The 17,024-nt window shown below is 45.2% G+C and overlaps 1 protein-coding gene across 2 annotated transcripts in view; it reads right to left on the bottom strand.

Annotated features, from left to right (window-relative positions):
• Positions 1-16,771, bottom strand: part of LOC121693694 (formin-like) — an 81,760-nt gene extending 64,989 nt beyond the window's left edge. The window contains exons 1-2 of one of the 2 annotated variants that reach the window (XM_042073306.1): positions 16,701-16,771; positions 13,643-15,568 (exon numbers count right to left, since the gene is read on the bottom strand). In XM_042073306.1, the coding sequence (XP_041929240.1) occupies positions 13,643-15,428 (1,786 nt within the window). In that variant the 5' untranslated portion in view covers positions 15,429-15,568; positions 16,701-16,771. Of the gene's footprint in view, positions 1-1,841; positions 1,859-13,642; positions 15,569-16,700 lie in introns of those variants that run through there. The other variant, XM_042073305.1, reaches the window with a different exon arrangement.
• Positions 16,772-17,024: the final 253 nt, after the last annotated feature.

The following is a 17,024-nucleotide window of genomic DNA, read 5'->3' as shown; positions in this document are numbered from 1 at the left end:
ATGAGTACAGTATGCTAAACTACGATAATGGATCATTATCTTTGTGCCAATTATGATGAAGAGAGACAGAGCAGAGTAGTCATGGATGAATGATTTGCAGGTCCTCTGTTAGCCATTACCTCCAGCTATTGGCATCACATATTGCCCACGTATGCTGGACACTCAAATCTGGACAGCTACACTGGACATCATTTGGAGGACATGGACGATACTGCATTGCTGTGACTACTGCTGCAGTGCAGTAGCATACTGCAACCATTTTTACGGTCTAGTGCCAATGTGATACATCAGTCCTACTGATTTGCATTTCTAACAGCCTCCCATATCCTAGCCCAAGCATGCTACCCAATAATGGATTGTTTTCCTGAGAGGGACCTGTGGGCCAGCTTCAAAACAATTACAGTACATGCTACATACCGGACAACATTCAAACATGGATTGCAGTTGAAGGATGAAAGCAGGTAGGGGGTGAGAAAGGTGAGCATAGGGGAGCCGTAGCGCAGCAGTAATGTCAGCGTCCAGCTACAAATGGGAGCCACTCTCCATCATTCACCCACACTCATACTCATTTACTGTCATCTCTTCACTATCCTGTCTCATAAAGCCTAAACATGCTGCAGGCTTTACACCATAACACACAGAGGAGGATAGTTGGCACCGCTTCATACACAACCAATGGCTGCCCTGATAGGGTTAAAATTATACAACATGTATTTTGAGTAAACAACTGCATCTGAAACTTTTTTTTAAAAGAGCAACGTGTTTCCGAGATTATGGAAGGATTTGGTAAGAGCTTACTTCAGTTTAACTTCACCACTTGTTACATCCCTTGAAAATCAAAATGAAACTGGGAGTGTCCAGACCTATACTCAATAGAGAAGTGGTTTGGTGCCAGACGTCTTGTAGGTGATCTATTTTGCTTAATCTTAACTGAAAGGTGAACAGTTTGCATCTATGAAAGTTGAGTTCTTAATTAACTGCATCTGTAATTGATACTAAATGTTCTTGTCTGGTCAAAGTCCAGTGATGGCTTGAAGGTCTTACTGAACCTCAGTTCCCAGTGAAAGTGAAACGCTCCTGTATTGCACGTACAACTTCACCACTCAGAAGCATCTAGTGTGACATACTGCCCCCAAGTGGTGAGCAACAGGTGGTTTTGCACGACCAGATCAGAATCCTGATCACCACAACAGGATTTCTTTACTTGCGACCTCATTCTTGTAAAATAACCATCCACACATCCGTGCTGTGCTTAAACTACTTTTTAAAAAGTCTGACCTCTAGATAAACAGCACACATTCAAAACTAGGCCTATCAAGGGTATAATAAAGACATGCGTCATGGAATATTCATCACTAGACCACTGATCCTTGTTCATACTCTAGGCTAGGAGGAAGGTCTCGGTCTCATCTATAGGCGATCTCATCTATATCAGCTCTTTCTCCAGGGTCAGGATCATAGCCATATCCTCAGGTAATCCTTGGAACAAAAGACTAGGCTGAAATGCTAAGTGCAGTCTGGGAAGGATACTATCTTTGCAGGGTAGAACATTCTCCCTTGGCACATCTTTCAAAATGGCTTTTTATCTTCAGAGCAGTGTCCTCAGCGCATCAAAAAGGTCAGACGGGGAGGAAATAAAGGAGTCTCCGGCACAAGAAGTACCCTTATGTATAAACATGAGTTCAAGAGAGCAGTCTTCGCATCGAAAATAAGACAATAAAACAGCTGGACTACATTAATTATGGATGTGAGTGTGTGCGTGTGCATGTGCATGTACACTTGTGTGTGTGTCCAGACATACGCATGTGTATCTGTGTGTGAGACAGCCTGTGTGTCCACACGTGTGTGTGTGTGTGTGTGTGTGTGTGTGTGTGTGTTTGTGTCCCTGTGAGGTGATTCAGTCATGCTTGAGGAGCGTGTGAGTGTATATGCACGTGCACTGGGGATGGGACCTGCTGCAGGAGCAGAGCGTGCCATGCTAACTGGAGGAGCAAGCTCGCTAAAGCTCTTTTTACACGCCCAGCATTTGAAGGAATGAAAGGGCTTCATTAGTTCTGGCTGCAGGCAGATTTTGCATTAGAGATACAGGAGGAAGGCAAACCCTCTAGGACCCACTTGCACACACACACACACACACACACACACACACACACACACACACACACACACACACACACACGCATACATACACATCCACACACACACACACACACACACACACACACACACACACACACACACACACACACATACATGTACACATACTTCAATACATGCACTCCAAGTTAATTTTTTGCTTTGTCTGTCTCTCTCTCTGTCTCTCTCTCTCTCACACACACACACACGTTCCACACATACTTGTTTGCACACACATACATAATGCATGTACACAAGTGGGCATGGTTGAGCAGTGGTAACGTCATCCCCTGACAATCAGTCTGCCATTGTGAGTTCATGTCACTTTGCCTAAAATTGCCTGCTAAACACCAGTCAACTGTAACATACATAAACACCTGGGCACACAAACAGTATGCACCCACACTCACACACAACCAAACACATACTTTATGCAAGGGTGAGTGAGAGTTCATCCGGGAAAACAAGAAAAAACTCCAGCTGCTTCTATCTAATCTCTTTGAGTGTGTGTGTGTGTGTGTGTGTGTGTGTGTGTGTGTGTGTGTGTGTGTGTGTGTGAGAGAGAGAGAGAGCGCTGTGTAAGGCTGACTGAATTACCATCCTTCATTAGAATCAGCCAGATATGCATCAAAGCTTCAGGATGCCCCCACTAGGAACATGTGAGAGACGAGGCTGGCCAGCTGCCTCACGGCCTCAGCTGAACCCTTCCTCTCCTCTCCTCTCCTCACCTCTCCTCTATTCTCCCCTCCCCTCCCCTCCTCTCCTCATACCACACCACAGCAGCAGGGCAGGCATACATCCCAGCTGGCAGCACAGGGCAAGGTGATATATCACATACAGCAATATATCATGACAATACATCATGTATTGCAATATATAACAGGTTGCAGAGCCGGACAGTAACGGAGTACATTTACTTGAGTACAGTACTTGAGTACAATTTTGAGGGATCTGTACTTTACTCGAGTATCATTTTTGGGGAGTTCTCATGACTTTACTCAAGTACATTTGAGAGGCAAATATTGTACGCTTTACTCCACTACATTTCTATCCATAACTGTGAGTACCCGTTACTTCGGCACCACTGATTGGGACAGCTTATCAGCAATCACCTTCAGCTTTTCGCTAAAGTCAACTCCATGGTCAGATTTAGATAAGAGATGAAACCATGGACAAAACAATGGATGAAGACGCAGCAGGTCCATCCCGGGAATGTGCCAACCCGTGGCCCCACCTCGCCAGACTATTTCAATTTTCTGAACAAGTTAATGATAGTTTTTGCTTCAAGTGTTTCAATTACAAAATAGTATTTTGTATTTGAAATACATATTTTAAATACATGTATTAGAAATACTGCCTATCCCTGGTAACATGGTAAAAAGATGAAAATGACTTGATTTCATTTTTAATTCCTTTTACATTCTCCAAGGTATTAACATTAACATTTTTCATAACCCCATGTAGGACGTTTATGTACATAAATGTAAGCACTGTGGCAGTAGTAATGCAATATTTAGAAAATGTAGGCTACTCTTGTACTCTTGATACTCAAGTACTTTTAAAAACAACTACTTCAGTACTTTTACTTAAGTAGACATCTGACTGTTGTACTTTTACTTGAGTAAAATTTAGCAAGGGGTATCTGTACTTTTACTCAAGTAATGAAGCTGTGTACTCTGTCCGCCTCTGACCTTTTGCAATATATGCAATGCTTTCATATAGGAAACAGTAAGCTATTTTATACTATAGAATTGATCTCATAGTAACCTATTTAATATGCTGACTGTGGATAATGCACTATTGTTGGGAAATTAAGCGAAAACGGTAGCTCTAATATTTGGGGTTTAGAGTTCAGTTCTACTGCAAACAACAGCTCGGCTGGATTAAGAGATGTTTGGCTGTTCCACTTGATTCAGTTACAAATTATACAAATTATTCAATGAGCTAATAAACTTTAGATTTTTTGTTTTACTTTTGTGCCAAACCTGTAAGAAGCTCACTGGTGCAATCTGCTATCAATCTGACACTAGAATAGTGTCCCCCAATATTGCCCTCTCCTTTCTTCACTCTGATTGTAGGCTGACCAGCCAGTCTGTGTAGGGCACTGTAAATATCCAAACACTTGTGAAGAGATGCTCTGCTCACGCATCGCTAAAAAACCTGCACATGTTAAGCCTCATCACGATCATCACTCTACACTATGAACACCTGCACACAGACACACCTGAATACACAGGTTGGTCTGAGCCTGATCAGTGTCCATCTGCTTCCTTGATCCGTTGAGTCCCATATGGAAAGAGGGGAAAAAATGGCCCTTCCTCTCAGGCAGTGTGCTCTATTTGACTGACCCTTTGCATGAAACCCACTGGCATTTGAATGTGCTGAATGACACCTCTACATACCTGTCTGCATTTTCACAGTGGGACACACTGTACTCAATACCAGACTTTAGGATGAGTTAGGATAGCAGAGAGCCTGCATTACTGCATTAACACTCAATCAGCTCATAACCCAGAGGCTCCACTGGTGCTGACAGACACAGACACATCTGTAAGGTGGGGATCAGTAAATCAGAATGTGTGAAGGGACATGTGTGTGTGTGTGTGTGTGTGTGTGTGTGTGTGTGTGTGTGTGTGTGTGTGTGTGTGTGTGTGAGAGAGAGAGAAAGAGAGAGAGAGAGAGAGAGAGAGAGAGTGTTTGTTATGTCTGACTTATGGTGTGCCAATGTGTGCTTATGGTGTGCTAAGCCTATACAAATCCTACCTGACACACATTCAAGACAAAAACCTGAGAAACACACTGACAAAGTACAGACTCAGTGAACACAGTCTGGCCATAGAGGTGGGAAGGCACAGACAAACATGGCTGCCGAAAGACACTAGACTGTGCCACCACTGTGACCCAGTACACAGTAGAAACAGAGCTACACTTCCTGACACAATGCACAACATATGTTAACATTAGGAGAACCAGATGGCAAATGTCCTCCCTAAATTCCTGCAAGAGAGCGATGAGGAGAGGCTTTCATTCCTCACTAGAGAGAAAGAGAAATGCCTCATCCTTGCCGCTCAATATGGATATTCCTGCCATAATGAAAGGACCTGCTGATGTGAAACTTACATGACCTAAATATGAACACACACACACACACACACACACACACACACACACACACACTCATGGACACATGCCCACACAAACATACAAACACACACACACACACTGTTCTCCATTGTTATAGTTAATAATTTTACAATTATCATTGCTCTGTTTTATTTGTGTGTTTCCCTCCCCCCCTCTCCTTTTGATGCATATGACCCAAATGCTTTGGCAACGTTATGGTCATGCTAATAAAGCTCCTTTTGAATTTGAATTTGAAAGACAGAGAGAATATGTCAGGGGAAGAGGTCAATGGACTAGAACTTCTAGAAAGGTCATAGAAAGGCCAGGGTGGCTCCTGCAGCTGATTGCTGTGTTTGTTATGTCAGTGCTGATATATGAGCAGCCGGAGCAGCTCATCTTTAAACCGATCACAAGATCACAAGGTGATCACACAAGATCACAAGGTGATTATCACAAGATCACAAGGTAACCACTGAACTGAGACATGAAGTAATGTGAATGTTCATTATATATAGATAAATATGTACATTACTGAATTAATTGATGGGATTTATGAATCTATATTTAATCACACTCCTGTACAGCCCTCATACGGACAAAAATACCTAAAGTATTTAGTTAATTTCTTCCCAATTATACTAAGAAATCAAACAAAACATTATCTTTCATAATCCAAACTCTCTCTCTCTCTCTCTCTCTCTCTGTGTTTGTGTGTGTGTGTGTGTGTGTGTGTGTGTGCGTGCGTGCGTGCGTGAGATTTCCTGAAACACTCAAAAACAGAACCAGACCCATAATCTGTGTGTTATTATCTTCTAAAATCCCTCATAATTCCACTTTGAAAAAGAAGACAGAAAGAGAAAAGCCCAAGCATGACCAGTGAGGCCAGTAGTGACCGCGTGGTGTGGGCCTCTGGCTTGGACAGAGAGAGAGAGAGAGAGAGAGAGAGAGAGAGAGAGAGAGAGAGAGAGAGAGAGAGAGAGAGACTCATCTATCCTCATTTCCTGTTGACCTGACAGCCCTGAGTGAGTCAGCATGAAGAGACTGACCAGGCCACTGTGTGTGTGTTTATGGGCTGACACAGCAGTCTCTCACAGACAACCCATTTAAACACCCTTTATAAATACATTGATACAGTATATTCACAGTAATATATAATGTATAATGTTCTTGTGTTCGGCAATGCATGTAATACATTTGATATATGGTGGGTATTTTACCCCTTAGATTAGTCATGTCATATACAGACCACGAATATACAAACTAGAATTAAACAGATATGGTTACTAATCCCTAACACATAACTAACTTTGCATATATCATCAAACTTATCTGTAATCAAAGACTATTTTATTTAATTTGATCTTACTTATCTGTAATCAAAGACTATTATTTAATTTTTAATTTTTTTGCTTAAACAATATCTGCATTGCTTGCACAGTAGGCTACACTAGCGAGTACTTAAGTAATCAGAGGTTTATGCTGCTCTTACTGCCTCAAACTTCACTCCCAGGGGAATGTATAGGTTTTATGTTAGAATTAATGATCACCACTTAATACATACAATACAGTATAAGTCTGAGGCTAGCTAGCTGTAAGGTAACGGGCCAATTGTTACAACCACTGCAGCTGATGAGCTGCCAGCTGTCTTGTGTCTGCTATAAATCCACTGGTGGCTAGGGAGACCTATTTGATGGCCATGGGAATGCAGTCTCTCTCTCAACCGCTCACAGATGCAAAGCAAAACAAAGGAACACAACAGATGCCTGCCCTGTCAAATAATCTCCAGCTACGGGAGGCATGTTACAGATGGAGGGCCTCTTCTGAATCACAGCACCTGATAATGTCAACCAGAGGACCAGAGGTGAATTTGCTTACATGTGGTCATCTGAGCTAAGTGTGTGAGCACGCTCTGAATCTAACATACTTACTGAAGGTATGTGCCTCTGATGATCTTCTCTCTCTCTCTGTGTCTGTGTGTGTGTGTGTGTGTGTGTGTGTGTGTGTGTGTGCGTGTATGTGTGTTGACTTAAATGTGTCACTGTCACTGTAAAATGGGATAATTGAGCATGTCACACAAAGCTCACAGAGCCTCACAGAGCAATGGTCACTGGTTACTTGTTCTTGGATCCCTCACATGTTTTTGGATTTACCCCTCATTCATTTACTAACTCACTCACTCACTCACTCACTCACTTAATTAATTCCCTCTCTCACTAAAAGGTAATGGCAGACTGAGCAGACTTCAAAACACTAGGTAAGATGCTGACTGACCAGTTAGTGGCCTTGGGTTGCCTTTGTGTAGCAAAAATAAAAGTTTCACTGTCCACATAACAAAGATGGCCCCTGTCAACTAGAACATAGACTACATTCTGCTGCTAGCGTGATATGCAATTACTGATGCAGATAAATAAAACATAAACAAAGCAATGTTAGCTTAGCATTTTCCCACTACTCTTGCTCCACAAAGACAGTGTGTAATCTACTTCTAATCACATTATGTATCATAATAGCTTGCAAATGACTGAAGCTGTCAGTCAGTGTGTTCATGTCTCGAAAGCAAATATTTATGCCAGTCAACATGAGTGTCATCATGTGAGTGTCATTATTATGAACAAGCCAGTCAAAATGCTTAGCCATGTTGTCAATATGACAGTTTAGTCTGTTCAGACACCCGACTGTTGGCTAGGTGTGCACTCACTATCACTCCATCACTCCCTTCCTCCTACAGAAATCTCTCACTTTGTCATTCACTCACTCATTCACTTCCTTCCTCTCTCACTGGTTTATTCTCTGTGCCATCTCTCACACACGTCATCTGTCTCTCTTCACTGCTAATGCACTCTATAGGCAGACACAGCTACAGGAGCCTGGCTGGGAGACACACCTCGGATCCTTTTCAGCACACTTGATGCTCCTGAGGTCTTCTGACCAGCATGTAATATTCTCAGACGGCCTTTTTGCCAACGAGATTCTTATCTAAGGCGTATCTAAATAGCATGACTATTGTGTATTGAGACATTATGGTTATGTTGTGTTCCACTGGTCAGTGTTCCTGGTCTTGAGATTCTCATTTTAGGTGAACATACAGTTTTTCGCTTAATTCCCCTATCGTCTAGCTGACGTCGGGTTCATTTGCAGCTGAATAAAAAGGGGCTCTCTAAGTCCAACACAATGTTGTATTGCATGCTGTGTGTGCGGATGAAATGAGATATTGTATGGTAGAGAGTGTCTCAGGAACAGATTTACATTTTTCATGAGTTGCTAACCCACTGGCACAAGGTATCTAATTAGATGTGAATATGATCAATGGACACTATTCTTAAGCCCATGATGACACTGAGACAGACAGACAGAGCACAGGGGCTCTGAGCTCCCCTCCTTCAGCCTCTCCCATCCAGGCTGAAGCAATTTCATTAGCCTGGGAGAATTGGCCCTTGTCCGACCGCAAACACACACACACACACACACACAAACATGCACACTCACACACACACGCACACACACACACACACACACACACACACACACACACACACACACACACACACACACACACACACACACACACACACACACACACACAGGTACACATCAACCGGGCACGCTGCATACAATACTAGTGTGTTGCCTGTGAGTGCGTGCTTCTTGCTAACAGCACAGCAGTAAGTAAGAGGAGAGCGTTGTGGAGGAGGAGGAGGAGGAAAAGGAGGATGTGGGGAGGGGGAAGGAAGACATGTCAACTGACTCTCCTGTCTGTCCGCTCTGCTCCTGGGTTGATCAGTTTCATATGACCCGCCTGGGCTGATTGGTTTATGTCATTAAGGCATTATTTAAGGAGTCTCCACACAACAGAAGCTGTACAGGGAGAGGAGGGGAGATGGAGCAATGGAGAGAAAGAGAGAGAGAGAGAGAGAGAGAGAGAGAGAGAGAGAGAGAGAAAGGAGAAAGTGTGAATGTTTGTGTGAAACATAGAGCAAGTGAGTGGGTGAAAGAGAAAGACAGACACAAGGGAAGATAGGGAGAAAGTGAGTGAGTGAGTAGGAGATAGCAAAAAGGAAGAGGGAGAGAAAGGGAGAGTTTGCGTGGGATGTAGAAAAAGAGATACAGTATTCTGCATGAGTGTGAGTGGGTGAGAGAGATCCTCTTTGAGTGTGTGTGTATGTGTGTGTGTGTGTGTGTGTGTGTGTGTGTGTGTGTGTGTGTGTGTGTGTTTGTGACAGGGGTCACTCCTCTGAGAGCTGAGGCTTGTTTTCGACCAAACTCCTCTCTGTTTGCTGTGGTGATGTTAGAGGTTGTATTGTGCTCTGAGTGTACTACAGTAATCTCATATCTTCCACACAAGCTAAAAATGGGACAGATGCACCCCATGACTACATGACGCAAACACCCTCAGGCCAAACACACAACATCAACACACAGAGAAATATGTTCCAGGTGTCCTCAAACAAAAATAGCATACTTAATTACATATTCTGCAAATCCCCTTAAAACATTACCAGGTTTAGTATGATGCCAATCATACAGTAATTCATGGCAAGTTATGTTCAGAAATGCTCTGTATCAGCTACATCAAATTAAAGTTAATAAACTCATTTTTTACACCATAAAATTCATTCAAATGCACATTGACTATTTAATCACAGGAGAGATACATGTACAAATATGTTCTAGGTGTTACCATGCCATTCCTAATTCTATCTTCTTATCTTCTGCAAATCCTATTATTGCCAGGATTACTGTGATGGTAATCATAAGGTACGCTTTGTTTGCAAATGTTCTTTTTGAGCTACACATAACCGTTTTTTATTTCCAGCTTTACTATTTGTCCACCTTTACTACTCAAGCTATTGGAGATAATATATTCATTCATCATTCATACCCTGATGGAAATCAATTCAAATGTACACTGACTATTTATCAAAAGTAAACACAACATAGTCAATCCTAATAACACAGTAATAGACCTTGATTAGCTTAATTAAACATAAATAATTATTTACCCGACACATTGACATGGGAACTGCATTTATTACTAAACAGGAAAACTGATGGGGCCTTACTCTGACCTACTTGGCTTGTTCACACCCTTTACTCATTTTGACTGGCCCTGTAGCATCCGTGTTGTCTACCACATACAGTACACACTCAGTGCCCGCTTTAGGTCATTTCCCAAACTCACTACCTCTCCCAGTAATTCCCTGATTGTCCTGTGAAATAAAGTCTAACATGGGCAAAAATATAACTTATATAAAAATAAAACAAAAATATAACAAATCTACACACACTAGTTATACCACACGAGGAACAGATATAAATTAATCTTCCTGATATTAGTTAATCCTCCTGAACACATAATCATTGCTTTGTAGTGAGACACTTACACACTGACTTGTTAGACTCTGATAAGCCCCACTATTCCCGCATAGCCTCTAGTGATGTAACTGTATCTGGTTCGCTTCAGGAGTGGAGAAAATAGGCCATATCGACCAGAGGTTCCAAAACTGAGCACCCAAGGACAAAGCAGATACACTTGACATTGGTCCTTGGATAACTTCCACCTCAGCTGGGACTGCTCTATTCCTAACAACACTATTTCCGTGGTAACAACTGCAATAAAAGGAGTATCAAGACAAAGCAAATGTCCCCCAAACCTGTGTTGTTTGGCAGACGTGTTCATATACCTGCAGAAATGTGCTATGCGGACTAGCAAACACCTGCAAGTACCTAAGCACAGCTTTTAGAAGGAGGTTTTCAGGCACATGCCTGACCACAGTTGTAGTTGATGGCATGCCAAATGCTAATAGCAGTCAGTGCTGGGTGGGGCTGTGTGAATTCAGGACTAATTCATCTTCTGTAGAGGTTTTCCAGGCAAAGACTAACATAAACCATATAGATGTCATGATTAAATTCGTACCAGTAAATCTGGTCCATGAGCATTACAATCAAGAACCCTCCTGAATACGGTACACATCTTGAGAACCCTCCTGAATACGGTACACATCTTGAGTGGGGATGTGCCATATTGTCTGGTCTATGATAGAAGAATTTGTATGATGTGTGTCGTTGCATTTTCAAAGGAAGTCATTTGCCAATAAAATTCAATTTTTACTTAACAATTCAACAACAGGTTTAGCATTAGATGACATTTTCTTCAAGCTTTTAATTACTGCCTCTCAAGACTGATGTGACTTTTGGCAAAAAAGATCATGTTGAACCATACTACATTCATATCATTCATATTGTTGCCATGACATATTGTGATATGGAGCGATTCCGTGCAAAACTGTCACATCCATAACAGCAACACAATGTCATGGTATTTAGTTATGGACATGACAGTTTTGCGTGGAATTGTCCTATAGTTTTATGTCTATACCACCCATTCCTAATTTTGAGACACAAAATATCGCTTGGCTCACAGATTTAGGTCTCATCTCATTGAGACCTAAATCTGTCTGACATGAACTGGAATCAGCCTGACATGAACTGGAAAGGAAGGATTGATCATCAATTTGCTGCTCAACTATCCTAACTGCCTACCTGCTTCCATTTAAACAGAACAGAACAAACCAATTTCTAATTTCTAACCCGTGTCCCTCACATGCTGTAGCCAGAAATAAATGCAAGGCCAGGGTATAGGTATAGTCACGCAAGTTAACAAAAACAGTCAAATACATAAAGGAAGAAGTCCTGATCTGAATCAGACCACATTGCTCCCACTAACCTTGTTTTTTTTGGAGTGATTGTCAGTGAGGGGCATTGACAACAAATCATTCTGTACAAACAGAAGTTAGTCACGAGTGGTCACAACAGCCACGGTGCAGTGAGGAAGAGTGTGTGTGTGTGTGTGTGTGTGTGTGTGTGTGTGTGTGTGTGTTTGTGTGTAAGAGATAGAGAGAGAGTGGTGGGCTAGTAGCCCCAGGGTCCTAAAGCTGAGGGGTACACTTTCTGACAGTCGATGGAATAAAATCACCCAATGAGATGAGGCTAGTGATGTTTACAAATTGATTTTTTTCAGGACTAGCTCAGGGTCTGTGGGTGTGGGGTGTTCAATGTGACACAGAGAGGCAAAGAAGGAGACATACAGTAAAAAAGAAATAGAGAGGAGAGTGGGATTGAGATAGAGAGAAAGACAGACAGCGAGTATGAGTTGGAGAGAATGATTGTGTAAGATAGAGAGAGAGAGAGAGAGAGAGAGAGAGAGTACTATTCTGACATCTGGTGTGTGTGTTTGTGTGTGTGTGTGTGTGTGTGTGTGTGAATGAGGACATCCCTACTCCTCCCCTGGCTGCACTGTCAGTGGGAACCATGAGATCCAGCTTTCCTTGACCAGATTAAGCTGCGAACGGCCCTGCTATCCGGAAGTGCTCGCCAAACACATGAGTACTAATCCCATTTACACTGAGCCACTGTGACCCTGCAACGGCCATGACGGCTCTTTCACCCTTTGTCAGCTTCCCTTCCAGTTGTGAGGGACAAGGCTGTGAAGATGTGTGTGTGTGTGTGTGTGTGTGTGTGTGTGTGTGTGTGTGTGTGTGTGTGTGTGTGTGTGTGTGTGTGTGTGTGTGTGTGGAGCTCCGGATTGGCGATGCTTGAGTTCACATTGTTTTTATGAGAGCCAAGGAGGGGTTTGAACTGAGGCCCGACCCCAAAGCCTTTGATCTGAGCCAACCCTCTGCACCCTCTGCACACACACACACACACGCACACACGCACGCACGCACACACATGAACACAAACACACACACAGGCATGAACACACAGACACACATGATTGAAAACACATCAATCCCCCCTCCCACACACACACACACACACACACACACTCACACTCATTCAGGGAGATTTGCACACAAGCATCGACATCCACACATGCACTTTCTCTCCCTCATTTACCCACCCAGCACACACACTCACTCAGCTCTAGTAAATAATAGCTCCTCAGCAGGGGGCATAAATTCTAGTCACTGGTGCTGGAGAGGGAAGTCACATGATAACGACTCTACAGGCTCTATACTGGTGGGATCCATCTGACCACTACGGCAGAGCATTATCAGCACAACAGACACAGTGGTCTGCTCCAGTTATGCCCAGCAAAATGACTAAAAACGTAGAGGGTGATACATTCTGATTTCATAACAAAAATGATAAAAGTCTCTTTTTTCTTTTCAACACAAAGCTGTTCTTTTACTTGACAGTTCAGAGCCATGACAACAAATTGACAAAGACACAACCACTTTTCAGTGATCAAACACAATCAAAACAAACTCTCTTTAACACCCACATGGGAGGATGCTAAGCAGGCCAAATCACCTTTTGTTTGATCGGCTACATTAGAAAGCCTAAAAACCTAGCATGGAATGGCTGTCAGTCACTCTCTTACCTGTTGCCGTGGACACGGGAGAGGTGCTGGAAGGATTCCACCGGGAATTTCCCGCTCCCTCACACCGGCTGAGGTTGAGGTCCAGTCGGGTGATAGTGCGTTTGTTGCCGTTCTTGTCAATGACCTCCGTGGTGAGCCTGGGCTCGTCTCCATCATCTGGCGATAGCAGAGATGCCGCCGCTGCCCCGTATGCCAACTGCCTCTGCGCTGTTCTGGCCTGGGACTGACCCTGGCCCTGACCCTGACTCTGGCTGCCATCTCCCTCCTCTGGCAGCAGGAGGATGCGGTGGTTGAACTGAGGGCTGGGCAGTCGGGACGAGAGTGGCGACAGCAGAGGGGACATGCTCTGGAGGCTGTTGGAGGCCGGGAAAGACACGTTGAACACGCCAGAGAGCGACGGAGACGTGGGGCTCTTCATCCGGATCTTCCCACTTGGGGACGGGGAGCTGAGGGGAAGCCTGAGACCCTCGGTGGGTCGGTCTACCGCCAGACTGTCCTTCTGCCCCCTCATGTCTGCCCCGACCTGAGGGCTGTTGCTCTGCCCTGGCCCTGAGGAGTCTCTGCTGGGGTGAGACGCAGACGCATCCTCCCCAGCAGCACCAGAGCCAGGCACCGCTTGTCCGACCATTCTGACGCAGTTGACCTTAGGATTGGCTCTGGCATCCTGTTGAGTCTTCGTGGCCAATTTGACCCCCGCTTCCTTCCTCTCCGCCTGATCGTGTAGCCCGATAGCCGAATTAGTCATGGCCCCGTCTGAAGAGGCGCATTGTTCTGGCCGAGGCGGTGAACTGGAGCTCTTCCCCGCCGATGGACGGAGGTTACTCCCGCTAACCAGCCTCTCGGCCCCCATCCCCTGGGTGTCCTCCAGGAGGCTGCTTGAGGCGATGGGCCCGCAGCCCAGATAGAGCTGGCTGTGGTACTCGGACAGCTCGCTGCAGAGGTCACCCCCGGACACGAAGGCCTGCGAGTCCTCCATAAAGTCCCAGCCCTCCCGGGCGATATGGAAGTCATCGTCCATGGGCAGGAGGGGCTCGCTGCCCACACTGGCATAGGAGCCCGTCTCCGGGGTGTCAGGGCAGCGATGAAGAGACACCTTGCCCCCGACAGAGCCAGGAGTCCCAGGGGACTTTGGTTGCTCTTGCGGCGTGTTCTTTCCGGAGGTGCTGCCTTTCCCAGCTTTGGCATTGTCCACTTTCTTTTTGATCTTGTTCTGCAGGAGCTCATCAGCGTTGTCCGTCGTCTTCTTCCCAGCCAGCTTCTTGAGCTTCCTGCTCTTCAGAGCCCCCTTCTTGCGCTCTGGGGACAGGGGGTGCTGCAGGCTGCTGGTCTCCACCACGGCCTGCGCTCCCGCTCCTCCCTGCCCCGGCACAATGACCCCTTCCGGGTGCTCCTGGAGCTTGCCGTCCTGGTTGCCCATCTTGATTCGGGTGGCGCAATCTCCGCACAGAGCCAGGAGGTCAGCCAACAGCTGATGGTGTTCGGCGGCCAGCCAGCGCAGCTCGGCCACCGCCGCCTTCGTCGCGTCACACGAGCTCAGCAGCTCGCCTGCCGACTTGTAAGACTGGGCCCTTTGTTCGCCTGCGGCGGGGTAGGCGTCCCTCCTCCAGCGGCCATGGTCATTAGTGGCCACTGGGGGCCGGGCCAGCAGGGAGGAGGCGCGGCCTGCGGCCCGGTGACCAGACGCGCAGGGGAAGTACGCACTGACCAAGCTCAGCTCCCGGATGGGCCGATACAGAGGCAGCACCGTGTGCCTGGTCTCCATCTCCACCTCGGTGGCAACGGCCATTTTCACGGTGAGCTCGGGCCAAACCTTGAGGTGCCGTCCTCCTCTACTTCGGACGTGGGCCGCCACGCTCTCAGATGCCAGAACTTCAGGAACGGAGCGGTCAGAGCTCGGGGAAGTTCATCTCCTGGGGAATGGAACTCCTGTCAGAGGAGAGAGGGCTGTTAAGCAGATGCACCGTGCCATAAAGCTGTCCAAAGCCATGTGCGGCATGTCAATGTTACCGCAGCTTACCACACGCCTGCCAATGGCTCAGGCTCACTGCCACTCATTTCAAAATGATCATATATTGGATGGCTCAAAATTCAGTCATTGTGTATAGAGGCACTCAAGAAGTAAATTTCACTCAGTCACTCTGATAGCTTAACTACATGAATCAATGATTCTATTACACATTTTTTATGAAAGAATAATAGACCCCCATTCAGATAACTAGTAATTAAACATACCAATGGGCATTTACACTAAATTGGTTATTATGTACATCTGACAGAGTATAACACACTTAGAGGACAAAACAATAAGAAGTGCATTGAGCACTGTAATTAACTACAACGCGGATGAACGTCACTGACCAACAGTGGTTCTATTGATGCCACTGTCCCTTAAAATAGCGTCTATCAAATGGGCATTGCCTGGCACATGACGTATGCATTCAGTTGAGATAATCCAAATGCTGCATTGTTCAGAGTCGGTTGAGCACATGCAATTTAATTTCATAACGACTGATATACTCAAGCATTCTTTCTAAATTTAGAGTTAAATGAATACTACATGAACATTTCACAAGCTGCGGCAGAGGATGTCTTACAAGGACAAACACTATGAATGGAGTCGAGACGCTCGGGATATATCCCATCCATACATGCACACTTGTGCGCAAGACATTTAAACATTGAAAAGCACGAATGGAGTGCACTCCTTGTAATAGGCTACTGATACATGTTTACATCTTGCGTCCGTGCACTGCTGGTCCTCCCTACCTTGTCGTCTCAAGAGGTGCTCTTACTGAGGGCTTTGAAGATGACGTGCTTCGTTACCCTCTAGACTCCAGAAATGTTTTAGAAACTATTCTTTAGCGCATCGTTAATTGTACACCCACTAGAAAGAGAGAATGCGGCATTAAGTTCTGCGAGCTCCCTCTCACTATTTTGCCAAGACATAAGCAGATTATCACATGACAGCGGCATGTTCTATCACCCGTAATGCACCTGCCACTCATAAGTGTGTCGTTCTAGGCTATAGGCTGTAAACTCGGCAAGGTAAGCTACTTACACATTTCGGGTGCATGACAAATATTTAGTCTTCACCTCCTCTTACAGATCCAGCGTCCGCCGATGCCTCCTGGAGGACAGTGCAAACAGAATGTGACGGAAAGGAAGCCTGAGCCAATGACAGCGACCAGCGTTCCTTTGAAATGCCCTGATTGGTGCGCTGTGGCATTGCCCAACCCATGTGGACCGTGGACATGGTGAGGAGTGAGCGTGCGGCGGGCAGCTGCAGTTTCTCAGGTACGCAAAGGCCCGCAGACTATTTGGAGGAGAGTCATCCCTAAGTGAATGGGGACGACAACCAGAGCTCTTAGCAAACCCATCTTGA

Source organism: Alosa sapidissima, chromosome 19 (assembly GCF_018492685.1).
Source record: "Alosa sapidissima isolate fAloSap1 chromosome 19, fAloSap1.pri, whole genome shotgun sequence".
NCBI classification, from domain to species: Eukaryota; Metazoa; Chordata; class Actinopteri; order Clupeiformes; family Clupeidae; genus Alosa; species Alosa sapidissima.
The sequence above is the reverse complement of the archived record's forward strand: the minus strand, read 5'-3'. Positions and strand labels throughout refer to the sequence as shown.